The sequence below is a fragment of the Aphelocoma coerulescens genome, chromosome 11 (genome assembly GCF_041296385.1).
Source record: "Aphelocoma coerulescens isolate FSJ_1873_10779 chromosome 11, UR_Acoe_1.0, whole genome shotgun sequence".
Lineage (NCBI taxonomy): Eukaryota > Metazoa > Chordata > Aves > Passeriformes > Corvidae > Aphelocoma > Aphelocoma coerulescens.
Genome location: NC_091025.1, coordinates 4,589,006 through 4,606,260, shown reverse-complemented (window position 1 = coordinate 4,606,260; position 17,255 = coordinate 4,589,006). Strand labels below are relative to the sequence as shown.

The 17,255-nt window shown below is 39.2% G+C and overlaps 1 protein-coding gene across 8 annotated transcripts in view; it reads left to right on the top strand.

Annotated features, from left to right (window-relative positions):
* The window catches only part of PLCG2 (phospholipase C gamma 2), a 79,380-nt gene that overhangs the window by 33,188 nt on the left and 28,937 nt on the right, over positions 1-17,255 (top strand). For 7 of the 8 annotated variants that reach the window (XM_069027197.1, XM_069027198.1, XM_069027200.1 and 4 more), the window contains 9 exons: positions 5,614-5,754; positions 8,340-8,433; positions 9,600-9,647; positions 12,233-12,317; positions 13,070-13,153; positions 14,488-14,531; positions 15,651-15,723; positions 16,597-16,698; positions 16,856-16,974. In XM_069027197.1, the coding sequence (XP_068883298.1) occupies positions 5,614-5,754; positions 8,340-8,433; positions 9,600-9,647; positions 12,233-12,317; positions 13,070-13,153; positions 14,488-14,531; positions 15,651-15,723; positions 16,597-16,698; positions 16,856-16,974 (790 nt within the window). Of the gene's footprint in view, positions 1-5,613; positions 5,755-8,339; positions 8,434-9,599; positions 9,648-12,232; positions 12,318-13,069; positions 13,154-14,487; positions 14,532-15,650; positions 15,724-16,596; positions 16,699-16,855; positions 16,975-17,255 lie in introns of those variants that run through there. The other variant, XM_069027205.1, reaches the window with a different exon arrangement.

Here is a 17,255-nt window from a genome sequence, read left to right as displayed (position 1 = left end):
AAGTGAGTGTGAGATGTAGGTACTCCATCCTTTCCCCAAAGTCAGGTTTATATGCCAACATTTTTGTTTTGTTTTGTTGCATGGAGCAGAATGGAAACTTTTATGGGCACATATGTAAATTTTGCCCTATTATGTCATTTTGTGGAGGTGCCCTTTAATTTTTAATATGAAAACAGTAGCCAGGCGTACAGCCCTGTGAATTCAGAGCTCAAACTGGGAAGCACTGTAACATGGTGCTCTACTGAGCAATCCAGTGAGAAGTTATGAATTTAGTAGTAATTTGTTGTTACTGTACATGACAGCTCTGTGTGACCTGATTACGTAAAACCCTGTGGGTTTAAAAGGTGCACTTCTCTAAACCTGATGTCAGTCACTGAGCTAAATCCCCAGAGGACCCCTTGGAAAGGTGGTCACGGGTGCTTTCTCAAGGCGTACCACACTGTTTCTCATGCTTCATCCTTATAACTGTGTTTTCAGAAGTTTTCTGGCTTATCTGTAATGACTTCCTTGGGCCACTGAATGTCTCAGTAAACATCTGTTTATATGAGCTGAATTACTTTCCCTACCACATCTGGACAGCCATGCTGCAGGACATTTCTGCTTTCTTGTGACTTTGTCCTCCGAGAGAAGCCTCACCTTGTTCCCTCTAGAGTCACGTGTGATTTGTATTTCATTGCTGCTCTGAATAAAAGAGGCTGTTAAAACACACCTTGTGTAGTTAATATTTAATTCTGCAGAAGTGAGAGCAGAGCCATTGTCCTCACTAACTATTATGAAGGGCATTTGCAAAAAAGATACTAAAGGCTTTCTTCATTCACTGGACACTCACTTGCACACAGCCTCTGTTGCAGTGGGCGGTTTCTGCCTTTCTAAAATGAACCTACCTTGGAATATTTTGTAACGCAAATTGTTGGAAAAAAATCTGGTTCTGAGTGTGGAATGTTGCTATACATATATACACATGAAAATGCAATTGTATTCATAGACAGAATAGCCATCCCATGTCTTGGTGTGCACAGCCTGGGTGATCAGAGTCCCTTATTTTCTTCTTCAAAACATTGCCAGTGGTTTCCCTTAAGCCTTCTTGAGACTTACTGAAATAATGCTCACAGCATGATTTCTGACTCTGTAAGCCTCCTCTGAATCTCTCTGTAGGCTTTTTCTTTTCCTTCATTAAGTACATGACTGAGCTCTGATCCAAGCACCATTTGTAGCCACAGGCACTGAAAAACTCCCAAGGAATTAGGGCTTTGAATCAGGAATGTTATTTTACAGAACTCTGTAGTCCATAGTGACAGATTCAGGTAAACTTCTACACTGTTAATCTAGACTTTTCTATCAAGGGTACCTTGATAGGTTGGCAGCCTCTAAGGTTTTAATGACCCATGCATTTATATACAATCAGCCTGATGTTCCAGTGTAACGTTACCTGCCTTGACCAAAGGTGTTCTAGCAAACTTGCAAGACTCCAGTGAACTTAGATGGGCACTTCCAGCTCACAGAAGGTTCTCTGCTGCTGGCACTGGCTGGTTTTCAACAGGATCTGTTCCCTAACCCACCTGTCTGTTCAGGGGGTGGGTGGTTGTGTTCCCACTTAGAGGTGGGTGGTGGGTGACCATGTGGCAGACAGAGACAGAACTTTGCCCTTTAAATAGCAGTGCTGGTTGTTCTCTCCTGGAATGAGGAGCACAGTGTTGTGTATAACAGTGTAATGTTTTTTTTTTGCTGTTCTTCTCTTGACATAGTTTTCTGCCTTTGGTTATCTTGCATGATGTCTTCCACTCAGCTTGCATGGCACCTGCTGCAGTGAAACGCAGGTTGTTTTACCCTCTACCTCCAAGTGTGACTGAAGGAAATGTAACAGGAATTTGTACCTGCAAGTGTGTGACTGAACATGACTACTGCTGCCAGGTTATTTGAATGGATATCAGTGGAGGTGTTGAGGATCAAAAGTTTATTGTTAAGTTCATGGCAACAAAGAGCTCTGGCAGGTGTCCTGGAAGGCACTGAGCAATTAATCTGTGCAGTCTTAGGAAAGTATCTGTGTAGTAGTGTAATGATCCATTGAATTCACTGATTTGCCAAACAACAGAAACACAGCAGCAGGAGCTGAAGTTCGGCAGCTTCAGGCTCTGAACTGCCTTGAATGCACGGCCAGATCAGGGCCTGAGACAGGATGGTAATTGAAAGTGCCTTGGAGTCTGGTCTCCTTAAAGAGCCACTTGAGGGAGGTGTCAGAATCAATCCACGACTGATGAGGCTGCTAAGGAGATCCTTTCAACCTGCGGAAATAATCACATAAAGGAATGGATGAAATGTAAACTAATTGTGGGTTTTAGAGTGGCACTAGACTTCTGCAAACTGTTTGGCTGGGGACTGGCTGTGCTGGGGGATCACTCTCCTTCTCTTTCTGGATGTGAGTCAATTTCTCTTCAGGGCATACTTGGATTCATGTTTCCTTGAGAAATGTTTTAATCTTCTTTCACCTTTCTTGTGGAAGTTGCACCTGCAATTTATTGGATTTGATTTGACTCTGCGAGGTGCATGTGTCCAGGTCTGTGGGTTTTTTGGGTGTATCAGGCCCCAGGAATATGTGTCTGCGAAGCCAGGGCAGGATATGGCTCTGCAATTTGCATGTGGGATTGAGAAGGAGGAAAGCTCCAGTACTTCAAAGCAGTACAAAGATAAAGTGTCTGAGGTGCTGTGCCTGCATTCTGGAATAGGTATGAAATTACATTTTAATTGTTCAGTGACAGATTGTGCTATAAAAAGTTCACAGTAACTGCGTAACAGCTAAATTGGTACAGCTGATTTACTAATCTGAGTCTGAAACATGTTGCAGCTTTTCCTGGTCTGCTACTTTCTTGGTATGGTTGGAATCAGCCATTCTGGAGTTAGTGGGCATCACATGGAGGGTGCCAGCTGACTCCAGACTACCTGTGGAGGACACAGAGCTTAGAGCAAGACCAGAATTAATGCTTGGTGTTTATATTTCTCTTTTCTCCCTTTGATTCATTACATTGTTTTTTCTTTCAACGATGTAGAGTAATACATCCTAACCAACATTATGAAATGTCATTAAAATACATACAGGTAGTTTCCATTCATTTTCTGAAACTATAATATGTATTATATCTTTATTTCTATAAAAATCTAAAGAATATTTAATAAAACTTGTGTTTTGTACCTGTTTCTTTTATTTTCTAAGCAAACATAATGATGTCTTGCCTGAATTTTGTAGGTTGTATAGAATATGTTGCCTGAAAAGAACAGGGATGTTAAATTTTGAATTTGAGGTTTTCTTCCTTCTCTCACCCAGTTTTGTTCTCTTGCTGAACCATTCCTCTGTTTACTGAATGTTTAGCAATTAGGGTATAGTGAAACTCTTTCTGAAAAAACAGTTGGAGAAGCCATAATATGTCTGTGCATACAAAAATCCTTGTGCCTCTATGTATATACACATAGGTTCATGCAGGAGAAGGGGATGGTGGGGTTGAAAGGCTGTAATGCAAGGAGAAGGACTGTAGTGAGTGTGTGTAACTGAGGGGAGATATTGGGTAAGTTTGTGTGCTTATTTCACAGGTCAGTGTGAGGTAAGAGCCCCTGGAAATGGCAACAGCAGTGCAGGTTGTGAAATCTCTTTTATCGCTGCTGATAGTTTGTACTTAGAGAGGGCCTTTTGTTGTGTTGTTCATGTGTGTGGATTTATAGGAGTCTGAAAGGAAAGGTGTGATTCACTTTGAAGTTAAAACTGTGTTTTTCAGCAGGGATTTGTTGGGTGAAGGGAAAGCAGAAGAGGTGGCTGGGGTTACACTTGCGAGTGGCTAGAATGAGCCAGCCTGGTGTGCAGTCCCATGCCATTTACTGCAGCCTTGCAATCTCCTCCCCTCTCTATTTGGGTACTTTCTATCTGCATTCTGATTCTTCTCTGCTGATATTAATGTAAATTGGTGGGTTAAGATCAACTTTTTCAGATGGTGACATTTAGGATGTTAATTTGAATACGTCTTTAGGGATCTAAGTGACACTCTGAATGGTAAAGGGATCAGAGTCACTACTAAGAGCTTTTGGTTCCTGGTCATTTATAGGCACAACATGAATTTATTTTAGAAGTTTGCATCTAAATTTAGGGGTCTTGACCAATCAGACATGCAGATCTTAGGAGATGTTTTCGTGGTTTGAGAGGGAGGCTGAGACATTAAAATCTCTACCTTGAGAATAATGATGCTTGGAAAAATTAATTTAAGAAGGAATTTTGATTAGTATCCTATGATTAGTTCAGGTTAACCTTTGAGGTCTTATTTTTGCAGTGTTAAGTTGTTTAATCACTATGAGAATGGAGTTTCTGGTAGAAATTTGGCCTGGGATACTTTGCAGAGTATCAAGTTCCAAGATGAATTAATTATCAGGATTTTGTTGATGAACTTCCTTGCTTGTCTATCCATGTTGGCATCACAGAAATGCATCATTACACAGGTGGAAGCTTTACCATTGTTCAGCTCACCCTCCGCTGGCAGCAGAGCTGCTGTTTCATTATGTTATTAATGGTCTTCTGTTACTGATGAGGTGCTCATTTAAAACAGGGGGTTTATATTGTGGCATTCTTAAATGCATGGACAGAAATCCTCAGCTGTTTTCCTTGAATTTTGCTAGGTCTGATAAACACATTTCAAGAGCAGCTATGAAATATTTTTCTTCACTCTTCATCCTGTAGCTCGTAAGTCAAGACTGTCCAGAAGTGGAAAGAGCTGTTTATGTCTCTGGTCCACAGGCAGAGCAAAACCACTTCCTCAGTTTTCTAATAAGTATCTTATCTTGAGAGCACACATATTTCTATTTCAGTGCTGTCTCACTCCTGTTCTGCAGGCCCTGTAGCAAGGGTTTGAAAAAAGGGAGCTGACTTGGGAAGGTGTGTGCTTGTCCAGCGTTCCCATTCTGCTGTGCTCCCGTGCATACCTGTGTTCTCTGGAGAGCAGCAAGGTGAAAGTGATACAACAGATTATGTTAAATAACACAGATCTCTCCAGAGCTGGCCATGAGAAAACTCACATTTTAATTATTAAGTTTGATTTTCTCTTTATATTCCTACTGCAAATATTTTTCTTGAAAGTACCAGTGACGGCACTAGCTGACAGGGTTGGCTGGCTATCTAAGATATACGTAACTTTTAGGTAGGTAAGGTAGAATCATATATTTTCTTTTTTTTTTCTAAACAGTTGCCATGGCAATTGGAAATTACTTTCTTGGAGTTAATGCTATTTTTGAAATCACATTTTCTGTGACCCAAAGGGCCATGTGTATGCATGCTGTCCATGGATAATCAGTGACAGTGAAATAATAAAAATATGACAGGTTATTTTTCGTCTTCTGGACCTTTTCTACTATTGTCTGTTACTATTTACTTGTGGATTTATGGATTGCAAGCTGGTGCAATTTGCATTTCCTTTGCAATACAGATCTGCAAGTTTATATATATTTTTTTATATATATATATATATATAAATAAATAAATAAATATATATATATATATAATGTGTATGTGCATACTTTGAGTTATCCATCTTACCGTTTCAGGCTCTGTGCTTGTACTGACTGAATGTTGTTTCCTTTCAGTGGATCTAATGGAAATAAAAGAAATTCGCCCGGGAAAGAATTCAAAGGACTTTGAACGTTGCAAAGCAAGGCAGAGAGAAGAACACTGCTTTACTATTTTTTATGGTACCCAGTTTGTCCTCAACACCTTAAGTTTAGCAGGTACTTTTATCTTCTTTCTTTCTTCTTTAAAGCTACTGATTGAACAAGACAAGCACATTGATGGAACAGGAATGCACAGAATACTGTGGTTTTAACTTCTACAGTTCAGGAGTGCACCAGATGCTTAAAATCTAGAGACAGATCTTTTATTCAGTCTTCTTGTCTGTGACCTGCTGCATTTGGAATGTTTCACTTTCAAATGGTGTGTCGTGTGAGTGTCGTTTCTGATCTTTTCTAGCAAGGTAGACTTTTGCTGGTTAACTATCTCCAGTAAGGTTTTCAGCACTGAAGAGCAGAGGTGACATTGCCCTCTTTAAAGACAGCTATTCACTGTGGCCAGAATATTGTCCTGACATTTTCAGTCTGACCAAAATGGTTTTGGAAACAAGTCATAAAAAGTCAGAGACTGCTGCTGTATCAGAGAAATTTTTCTATCACCTATGAGCAATTGCAGACTAATTTGGAAAAATGAAGTTCTAGTTTATTTGTGTGCATGTCACCTGATAATACTAAACCTCTTCTAAATAAGTACAATGGGACCATAAATAGAATTAGAAGGTGATAAATTGAAAATGAAGATATCTGTGTGAAACAAAAGGAATTTGTATCCTGTATCTATAGAAAGGGTTGGGGCACTTTTTACTTCAGGCAAGATTATCCAGGGTCACAAGCCCAAAGATTTTGAAATAAAAAGGGATATAAATTCTTACAGTACAGGCTGAATACAGTTTCAAACTAGTGGAATTTACAAAGAGATTTCTTTTATAAAATGTTTGTAATGGTGTTGGTTTAGAACCATACAGACAGTTTACTTGGAGACATAGTTCTTTCTGTCCTGAACAGGAACGTGCTTACCCATTTAAACTATTAACTTAATTGGAAAATCTTGATGTGAGAAAAGGAGAGTGCTTTGTAAGTGTTTTAATGCTGAGAGCTTTTATTTTTTTATTATTTATGGAATGAATTTCCTACAGATTGCAGTATTAGAAGACAAATTTTTTGCAGTCGAATGCTTTCAAAATGAAAGACTGCTTGTGACTAATCCGTCCTTAGAGGTTTTAAACTTTAAATAAGTTTTACCATTGTTGAATGAAGTCTGTGAAATTTTGAGTAAGAGGCTGTGCTTACGTGCAGTTGTGCCAGAGACTTCAGCTGGATTTCCTCTGACAGCCCCCCCCAGTCCCTCCCCCATGGCAGTTCTCAAAACACACCTTTGCCAATACTTTGGAAACACTTGGTACCATGAGATGTTGCTGTAATGCCGAACTGCAGAACAACATGATATAACTTTCAATTAAGGGGGAAATCCTTTTCCTTGTTGAAGGGCTTTGTCGTGGGTTCTTAAAACAATATAAAATAATTGTTACTTGAAGGGAATGGTAACTATTATAAAGGGCAGAATTGTCTTGGGAGAAGAATTGGTTTGGCAGTGGTAGTGGGTGTTCTTTCCGAAATTGTAACTAATTGAAAAACATTTCCATGGGGAACTGAGACTGGCCTCCAGCTTCATCCTTGGGGGATAAAGCATTGTTTGAAAGTTTAAATAAAATGTAGTCTTCACCTTTTGAGAAACTAGTTTGCTTTGAAGGCTGTTAAAAGATCTCAGCTCTTGTGTGAAAATAATTTTTCAGAGCTGGTTTAATTGAAGAATGCCTTCATGCAGTTTTGGAGCCAGCCTGCTAAATCAAATGGATCTTGCCCAGCTGAGGGCTTTAATGACTGCATCTCACGCAAGGTTCTTTCAGCTTAGCTGGTATTTCCTAGGGAAAGCTGTGCCCAGCAGGCAATTCCTCATCTTGCTTCTGTTGGGTTGAAGAATCATCAAATGCAATCATGATAAATGATGGAAAGGACTCTTCTGGTTTGGGAAATGGAAAGACAAACTAAATTTTAAACAAAACAGAGCAGTGATCTACTAATTTGCAGGGCTGGGAGGAAGATGTACCTGGCTTCTAACTAAGCCACGTGAGAAATTTTAGACCTTTTTTTAACTTGTATTAAAATGTTCCATGTAAGCCACACCAGTTTTGTACATTGCTCCCTTTCTGTTCCTCTTGCCTCAGATTAGTCTGGAACAATCTGTGTTTAGAGGCATGGTTAAGGTAGATAGGAGGTGGTTATGTCAAAGCCAGTATATTGCAATTTTGTTGTAGGTTGCTGGGAATATAATGAACCAGCTTTATGCTATAGCAGTACCGGGTTCTTTTGCCTGTGTGCTTGAAGTTGCTATGATCTAGGCCCTGGACTTCTGCCACTTTGGAGACAGATGATAAGAAAATGAATTTTGATTGTGTTACTACAGGAACTCAGCAGTAGTTTTATAGTGTTTTTGCTGAAATCCTGAAACTTCCTTGCTCTGATAAGAAATCTTGTAAAATGAGGTATTTTTTTGTCAGAGCTTACCTACCCCCAAGTTATGCTGTTTTTTATTAGTTTTATTAGAAGCAACATGAAGTTATGCAATGAGATTTATCAGAGGAAGGTTAGTCAGCAGCTTTGTTTACTAGGGTTTATATAAGCAAGTTCTGTCTTGATTTTGTGTTGATTTTGTTTTGATGTTTACCATAGTATATTTTTTTTTTCAGCTGACTCTAAAGATGATACTGATAAATGGTTGTGTGGCTTGAATATCTTGTATCAAGAGGTCATGAGTGCTCCCACACCTGCAATCACAGAGAGGTACGTGGATGTGTTTTCACTTAGTGAGACTGGGAATTGAAAGTGGAAAATCTGAATGAAATTTTTAAGGTGCAGCAAGTGGTGCTTGCCAGTTACATTAAGAACACTCTCCAGTTAGTGTATCACACGGAAAACTCACATGGAAATTCTCAATGTCTATTTTGCTACATACGTGCTCTAGAGTCACACTCTGCTTCATACACTAATGTGAACTTGTATTTCACCTTGTACTGTGCACCCAAAACAAAATCTCTTCATGAGATCACAAGAACACCTGGTGTTTGTGTGTTGGCTTCTTGGAAAATTCAAATGTCAGCCATATGAAGGTGAAACTGCACCCTTAATCTTCAGAGGATGTTGCACGTGAAACTGCTCAGGCTCAGATTGCCAGTTCTGTTGACAAGGTTTCAGTGATGTCTCCATACCCCATTGCTTTTCATCACTGCTGGCATTTTTGTTTGTGGCCACTGCTGTTACCTGTTGTGAGGATATGCTCTGCCCTTGCTTCCTCCCTGACCAAACTGTGGCTTTGACACTCATGTTATCAGAAAAGAGTAATTCCTATTGAGGCTGAAGATCAGCTTAGCAGTGCATTCATCCATTAGGTCAAAATTGTGTGTATATATGTATGTATTTACTATTGATGCAACTAATAGTATTTTACTGTGCATCTAAAACTGACATGCACTGTAATGACGATTTTCCTTAAAATTGTCTAAACCCCTCTCCCTTCCCTCTAGTTTTTAATTTTTATGCATCTAACAGATATCTAAGCCAGCAGCTCAAAGATAAATCTGGCAGAAATCACTGACTTTATGGAGTTACTCCAGTTTAGATTAGCTGAAGTTTTGGCTCACTTTATCCTCTTACATTTTTACAGCTTCTGGTTACTCATTCTTTTCTGTCCTGCCCACCCTTCCCCTTCCTGTGCTGTTTACGTGACTTTAAAATGCAGCAGAGAAGTATGTATTTACAAATGTGGTTAAAAAAACTGGCTGGATCCTTAGATGCTGCACTAGAAATGTTTTTTGCTTTACTAAAAGAAATGAATCTTAAGACTTTTAAGTACTTCTATTGAGTTTTGTCTGTGGATTTTGAAATTTCATTGGCTGTATATTCTTTATAATTCTTAGATTTATTTCTTTTTTCTCCCTCCTTTCCACAAGCTGGCTGAGAAAGCAGATCTATTCTGTTGATCAAACTAGAAAAAATAGGTAAGAAGCTCTGTCTTTTTTCTGATGTTTATAGTAAACTTTTGTTTCAGATACTAACATGGAATGAAAAGAAATAAAGAATTCATTGTCCAAAATGTTGAATATGAGACCCCTGAAAATGGCATTTGCCCTTGCTTTTGCTAAACACCACGTATTCATAGCACTCACTCAGGTTTATATACGTGGTATAATGAGGAAACAAATGATGAAAACGAAGTATTTTAAATTTTAGCCGAGAATTACTTTGCCAAAACGAGTGAGCAGTGTGTTACTGTAGAGGTTGAACTCAGCTGTGCAGGTACATCAGGTTGCTTGATTTGTAGAGGCCTTTGCCCTTTCACAGCTGAGTAGGAGCTGCTTGGACTGTGCAACCTGCTGTGAGCTCTCCTGTGCAGCTGTGCCACCAGGACTTCCCTCATTGCTGAGCTGTGTTTTCATTGGAGTGACGAGGCTCTAACACAGACAGACCAGAACCAGCAACTGGCCTGGCCATGGGCTTGTCTCTGCCACGTATTTGAACAGACCAAAGCCAAAGATTCACCTCCAACCTGGTGCTTCTCATGTGAAAGAAGTCCTGTGGGTTGTAGCTCCCAGTGTGATGTGTGGCTTCATGTGTTTGAATTTCAGTGGTTCCTTTCAGGTCCATGTGTGATGTGGGTTTGTAGCTTTTACAAGCAAAGGAGTCCTTTTTTTTAAAATTAATTCAGCTGCACATCTCTCCTTAGAGTTACCAGAAATCATACGACACTGAGAAGAATGTTAACCTTTCCTCCCCTCTGTGTTACTATTTCACCATGATTTTTCTCTTTGTCTGGAATGTGCATTTGTTTCTGAAGTGTAGAAAAGCTCATGCTTTTCCTTTCATGTTCACCTTTTCCCAAAAGCAAACTGCCGTGTGGTGTTCATTGTGCGACTGAGGCCGTGTTATTGCAGGAAGTCACACCCTTGTGCAGACAGCCTGTGGCACTGTGCAGAGTGAGCTGAGACCCCATTTCAGATCTGTGTTTCCTAAACTGGCCACAGCTGGGAAGGGGACAGTCCCATCCTTTACTGGATATTGACTTGTACCTCCTGATGCATTTTGAGAACTAACTCTGCAATGGGTGTGTTGTGGGGGTTCACAAAACAAAAGCAAATGTTAGGATGGAGCAGCTGTGGCTGACAGTAGGTGTCTGCTGAAGAGGTTTCATTTGTTGCTTTAGAGTTGTTCTACTGCTACAGTGCAGTTTGGTTGGGACCAAGGAGACTTGCACTGTGGAGAGGGTAGTTTTTCCTTCTCTTCCTACATGATTCATGCTCTTAGAAAAATTCAGGAAAGGAGTTTGGACTGAGCTCCGCTGTGTTTAGAGCTGTGGTTTTTAGGGAGGTTAATTGTAAAGGTTAGGCTTCCAGGCAAGTCCAGTTCTACAGGTTGAGTTTTTTTCCAGTGGTAATGAAGTCCCAGCTGTTTGTTTTCTCTTGCACTTATCTGGCCAGAGGAAATTGCTTGTGCTTGGTGTTTAGGGTACAAGTGGAGTGCTCATTCTTGCTTCTAATAGTGGTTTTTTCCAGAGGTCTGGCGACAAGGCGGAAAGCCAGGAATTTCCTGAGTTCTAATCTGGCTTGGGCATGGACTTTGGCTTAGTTCCTTCTTGCTTTGACTCTTTCTCTCTCCACACAATGGAGATGAGAATATCTCACGGGGTAGCTGCTTGTATGGACACTGTAGAATGGAAGTGTTACTTTCATCTATGTGCTAATTGGTTCTCTTGCTTTCAAGCAACTCTGTTCTGACCCCGGATTTGCAGAGGTTTAGTGGCTTCTGAATTGCTCTGTAGGTCAAGGCAGGGCACCTCAGTCTTGTTTTGTTGCTTGCTTTAATATATTGTGGGCTTCAGCAATAGGACTCACAGGTCTTGTAGCTGTGCTCTCTTGACTTGCTGCCTTGCTGTTATCTAGAATACTTTGGTTTTTGAAGTGTTGCTGGGATATCACTGGGCATTCTGAAACTGCAAAAAGAGTCAGCAGGTCTGTGTAAATGGAACTGGAAGGGAAGACTTAGTTGGGAGAGGAGGATGAGACCATGTTCAGATGTTGCTGAAGGGAAGAGCCTTGCTGCTGTAAATCAGTGGTACCAGACTGAATAACATCTGGAGAAAAAGGTTAAAATAGTATTGAAAATTTGAGCTTTTTATTTTCTGTTTGTGCTCATGTCTGGTACAGCCTTTGTATGATGTTTTCTCTGTCTGGAATCCAGTTTCAGTGGAAGAAAGGCTGCAGTTCATCCGAGCATGCATAAACATCTATATTTGAGCTGATCATCTCGATCTGATTAATTGTTGAGAGAGAAATAGATATCTCTGCAACACGGTTCTTTTCATCCCAACGTGGATGTCCAAATTAATTGAAATGCCTGTTTCTGCATGTCTAGCTTGCTTCCATGTAGGTGTTAAGTTTATAGAAGTTTATTGGTATGTGAGATGATCCCTACCCAAAATGTTTCAATAGTCACATTTTTGTGTTGATAGGAAATAATGAGTAGCTGACTAGAGACAACACAACTGTGGTGATTTTGCTATCTTTTTTTTATCCTTTTTTTCCCCCAGTATCAGTCTTAGAGAGCTGAAAACTGTCCTTCCCCAAGTAAACTTCAAAGTGAGCAGCATGAAGTACTTGAAGGATAAATTTGCGGTAATTACCTGATTACTTAAACGTGTTTGGTATTATCTGATAGGTGTTGATGTCTCTTTTTAGGACACTTTCTACATTTTTGATTCATATCATGTACTGCTAAATAAATTATATTGATTAATTTCTCAGGTTGGCTTTGCCTGTATCTGAGGATATAAGAAAATACAGACATAGATGTTCTTTCTTTCTATTGTGTGGTTGACCAAAACCAACACTGGGTTTTAAGCTCCAGTACTGGGCAAGTACATAGAAAAGTATTTTGTCTTTCTGTTTTTTCTACATGAATTTTATCTTAATTTTTATTTCAATATGATCAAATAATAACCTCTTCTCTCCAACTAATGCCAATATTAATAACTTTTGAAGGTCATTCCATTCCTACAGGAACCTAGAATATCCCCACCCTTTCCTGCTTTCCAACTCTCCACCCCTAAAGCAGACATTCTTGCTTTTGTTTCCTCAGCTAACAATGAGTAAATGAGGCTCTACTTCTCTCTCAGTTGTGGAAATGGAGTGAGGGTGCAAAGTGCAAGGCCAAAGATGGGGGCTAGGAGCACTGTCATAAACCATCTGTTTTCTCGTTTTTATTCTTAAAAACATAAGTAAATTTAAAAATCCCAAGTGGTTAAAAACAAAGTTTTTAACAAAGTTGGAGTAGAACAGAATGTGTGAGAGAATGCCAACTGGAGTAACTTGTTCACTGTGTGAGTTCAGGGAATTCAGAATTCACTGCATGCTTCTTTTTGTTGTAGGAAATAGGTGCTCACAAGGAAGAGCTTACTTTTGAACAATTTCATTTGTTCTACAAGAAAATCATGTTTGAACAACAAAAATTGGTAAGCTTTTCATAGTCTTCATACTGTTCAACTGCTGCATTATAATAGTGAGAGCTGATTATCTTTTTGTTTGTTACTTATTTTCTTTTTTCCTCATTCTTGTAACAGAAAAAGAGTGCAGTGCTGTACTTGATGTGTAGATAACAGTCACTATCAGCAATTGGCCTAAGAAGATGAATAAGTCATTCATGTTGCTTCTTGTGTGTTGGTAGTAGAGATAGGCAGAGATACGGGGTTTTTAGGAAGAATTCTTGTGAGTTTGTTCAGGATGCAGAATGTCTTTTCATTAGGTTTGGCTGATCTTTTTTACTGATAGAAGCAATTCCATATTCCAGATTACCAGCAGTAAGTGCATTACAGGACGTGCATCAGACAGTCCTTGGGAGGCATAAATGCAGTGGAATTACATTTTAGCTAATTTTAGTGGGCAGCTGCCTGACTACTGTTTCCTTGTATTCACTGTACGGACTCATGAAGCTGGTGGAAACTGCATAATTTAGTGACTCTGAAAGTTAGAAACCCTTTAAAACTGTGTGAAAACACATAATTTGAAATTACTTGCATAAATGTCTTTGTTGACTATGTTCTTATTGTGTATTCAACTTTAATTTTGCAGATGCTAAATTAGAAGCTCCGATAGTCTAAGTCAGTGCTGTTTTTCTGGCAATAGAGCTTGTGCTGTTAAAAAGTGATGCTAAAATCATGGTGGAGTGATAAAACCCCCTAGATTTACTGACGTGGTTTTAGTTTTGGCCATGAAAGTCCTGTTAATTAGCTTGAGCAGAAAGCTGAAGCGTTAAACACACAGTAAGGAGCCTCTCTGACTTTGTTAAGCTCTTGTTATTGCCCTGTGTGAATCATTGCAAAGAAACATCTCAATTTGTTTACAAGTGCTTCAGTCAATTGGTAAGTTTCCTGCAATCTCTAATGATGCTGTGCCAAGCTAGAAACCATTTAGGTTTTGTATTCACTTGAATAAATATGATGGATGATACTTAACTCCAGTTTTTCTGGGATATCAAACAATAAAAGCTCCCCAGAAATTTGGCTATTTGTATAAGGTGCTTTATCTAAGCAAGTATTTTGCCTGAGAATTGTGTTCACATTGAAAGGCCTGAAGTGCAGTTTTTTTAAATGCATTTAATTACAAATGTGTCTTGCCAATTTGTATGCAACTTCTCTAGAGCAGACAGGCATTTATTTCCCCTTTCCAAACCAATGGACATTATTAGATGGACTTAGATGGAAAATTGGATAGTCTTTTATTATTTATCCTTTTTCCCTTTTTTATGTTTGTTCTTTTTTTTGTTTGTTTGTTTTTTGTTTGTTTTAAGATTCTTGATGAATTCAAAAAGGATTCCTCTGTTTTCATTCTTGGGTGAGACTCTTAATTTGTATTATTATTCCACATTTTCATATGGTTGTAGTGTTGCAGGATTGTTTTTTAATTACCTCACTGTTTTTTAAAATTTTATTTATTTATTTTTGTTTTGATGTTTTAGTAAGTGAAAAGAAATCATGTATATTTTTGCATTCAGAAAGGTCAACTTACATTGGAAGTAAGTCCTGGTGATTGTTTTTTACTTTCTGACTACAAAAATGGCATGGACTGAAGTTACCCGTCCTCTGATTTTATAAAGAGCTGAACAGAGCTATGGAAGGACAATTTGATGCAGACATTTTAGCTTCAGTCTGGAGAGTGGTGTGGTGCACAGGCTTTGCCTAGACCTGAGCTGAATGCTGACAGTAATGGTTTCTGCATCTTCCACTTGACAGACTCGATAGTTTAAGTAAGATGCGTACGGCATGAAGAAGAGGTCACAGGCAGTGCTAACCCGTTGATTGTGGATTAAACCAGTTTATTCTTGAATATTACACTAACAGATGAAGGAAGTAACTTAAAAAGTTTGCTCTGAGTGTACTGAGTATTTCCTTAGCTCTGGGTCTTGTCATTAATTAAACTGTGAGACTTATAAGCACCTTCCTGGTACCAGATGCTGCTGTGTTTGTGACTCACAAAAGGCAAATCAGTGATATCACTTTCCCTTGGTGAAGGTGCACCTTGTCTCCTTTTTCAGAAGATTTTGGTCTATCACAGTAGTTAATCTAAATATTACACAGAAGGAATTACTTGTGGAAGTGTGGCTCTGTGATAATTTAAAAGAAGTTTTTCCGTGTACCTCAACTAAACTTATGAACAGCCCGGTCAAGTTAATGCAGCTCATTTGCTTCAAAGTAACAAGTACAGATTTGGTGCTTTTCCCAATGAATCACTCTCAAAAGTACATCAGGAATCCAGGAGGCTCAAAACACAGTAATTGGATAATACAGTATTACAAGCCTACTCTAAATCCCACTGAAATTGTAAAAAGTTTCTTGCTGGTGGCAGCACCTTTGTACTGTAAATCCAAGATACAAATCCATGCCATCTTCTGCTGTAATATCTGATTATCCTCTGCTATTTCTTTAGCTTCACTTTCCTTTTCTTTTTTTAAAGAAATACTGACCGTCCAGATGCTTCAGCAGTTCACCTCCATGACTTCCAGAGATTCCTGCTACATGAGCAGCAGGTGGGAAGGTTACAGAAATACTGAGCTCTTTTTCTTGGGGTTGTGTCACAGAATTCTGTGCTCATTAAAAAGAAATGTGAAGTGTCATAGAATATGATTGATGTCACTGTAATACTGGGCCTTGGAAAGATTTTTCCTTTGTTGCCATTGAAGTCCACAAGAACTCTTACTTTTCATCAGTATAAAGCCTCTGAAGGTGCACCAGAGGACAAGAGGGAGGACAAAGTAAATGAGATTTTAACAAGCCTCCACTTAGTCATGTAGATAAACAGACAAGGTTAGAAGTAAATGCTATGTGCAGTCAGAGATGAATGCCTGGCCTGGTTGCTGCTGTCACCAGAGGCACACTGGGGCAATGCCTTGGCCATGGCCCCATTTTTGCAGCTCTCACATTGCTGCCTGCCTGCATTTCAGTCAAAGGTAATTTCCTATTGAATGGTGCCAGTTAGATGTCCCGTGCCAGCAAGCACTTAAGGATGAAGGCAGGGATTGGAACTGTGTCTTCATGGATTTCTGTAATGTTATTTAGCACAGACTCTGTGGGAAAAAATGGTGCAATATTTGCTAGGCACTGCTGAGCTCCAGGTTTACAAATGTGATTGAAAAGTGAGACCTACACTTCCTGTATAAGCTTGCTACTTTCTTTTTCTCCCAATTTCACTGTTTTCAAAGGATGTTCAGATTGCACTTAGAAATGAGAGAGATTATAGCTAAGGCATGTCCAAGGAGGCCAGCTTTTTTCTGCCTGTCAGTGCATAGATGTACTTAGGTAGTGTGTATCTATCTGTAGATCTCTCTGTTCCTTGTTTGATTTTTGTGCTGAATAATACCACTTCTAAAGTTTTTTTCCTACTTTATTGTAATTACCTGAAGGAATCTTGGGCACAGGATCTCAGTAAAGTCCGAGAACGAATGACAAAGTTCATTGACGACACTATGAGAGAAACTGCTGAACCTTTCCTCTTTGTTGATGAGGTGAGATAATGGTACTTTGCAGTAGTTCTCATAGACTTCTTTCACAGAATTTTGACTGGGTGGCAGGACCCCATGACCCCTCTTGCTGCATTGCTGGATTTCTTTTATTCTCATATGGTAAAAATGTTTAAATTCAGTCTGTCTCTTTGTATCGTAGTTCCTCGCTTACCTTTTTGCAAAAGAAAACAGTATTTGGGATGAGAAATATGATTCAATAGAAGTGCAGGATATGAATAATCCTTTGTCCCATTACTGGATTTCTTCCTCTCATAACACGTAAGTTACCAAAAGTCACGTTGTTTTTCCCTGTTCAAATAAATGTAGCACATGTGAGAGAGACAGTAAATTATGCCAGAAATGTGCTGTGTGGATGTGCAAAACCTTCCTACAGTGTGGTATAAATGTCACAAATGGAGTTTCTGGGACTCCTTTTTCCCCTTCTCGTAAGATCTTAGAGGTTTTGAGATACAACTCAGCTCAGCTGCCAGAAAACCCAAGTCCTATTACAAAAATAAAAAGAAGTATTGAGTTGAAACTGTTCTGAAAGCCTCTCTGCT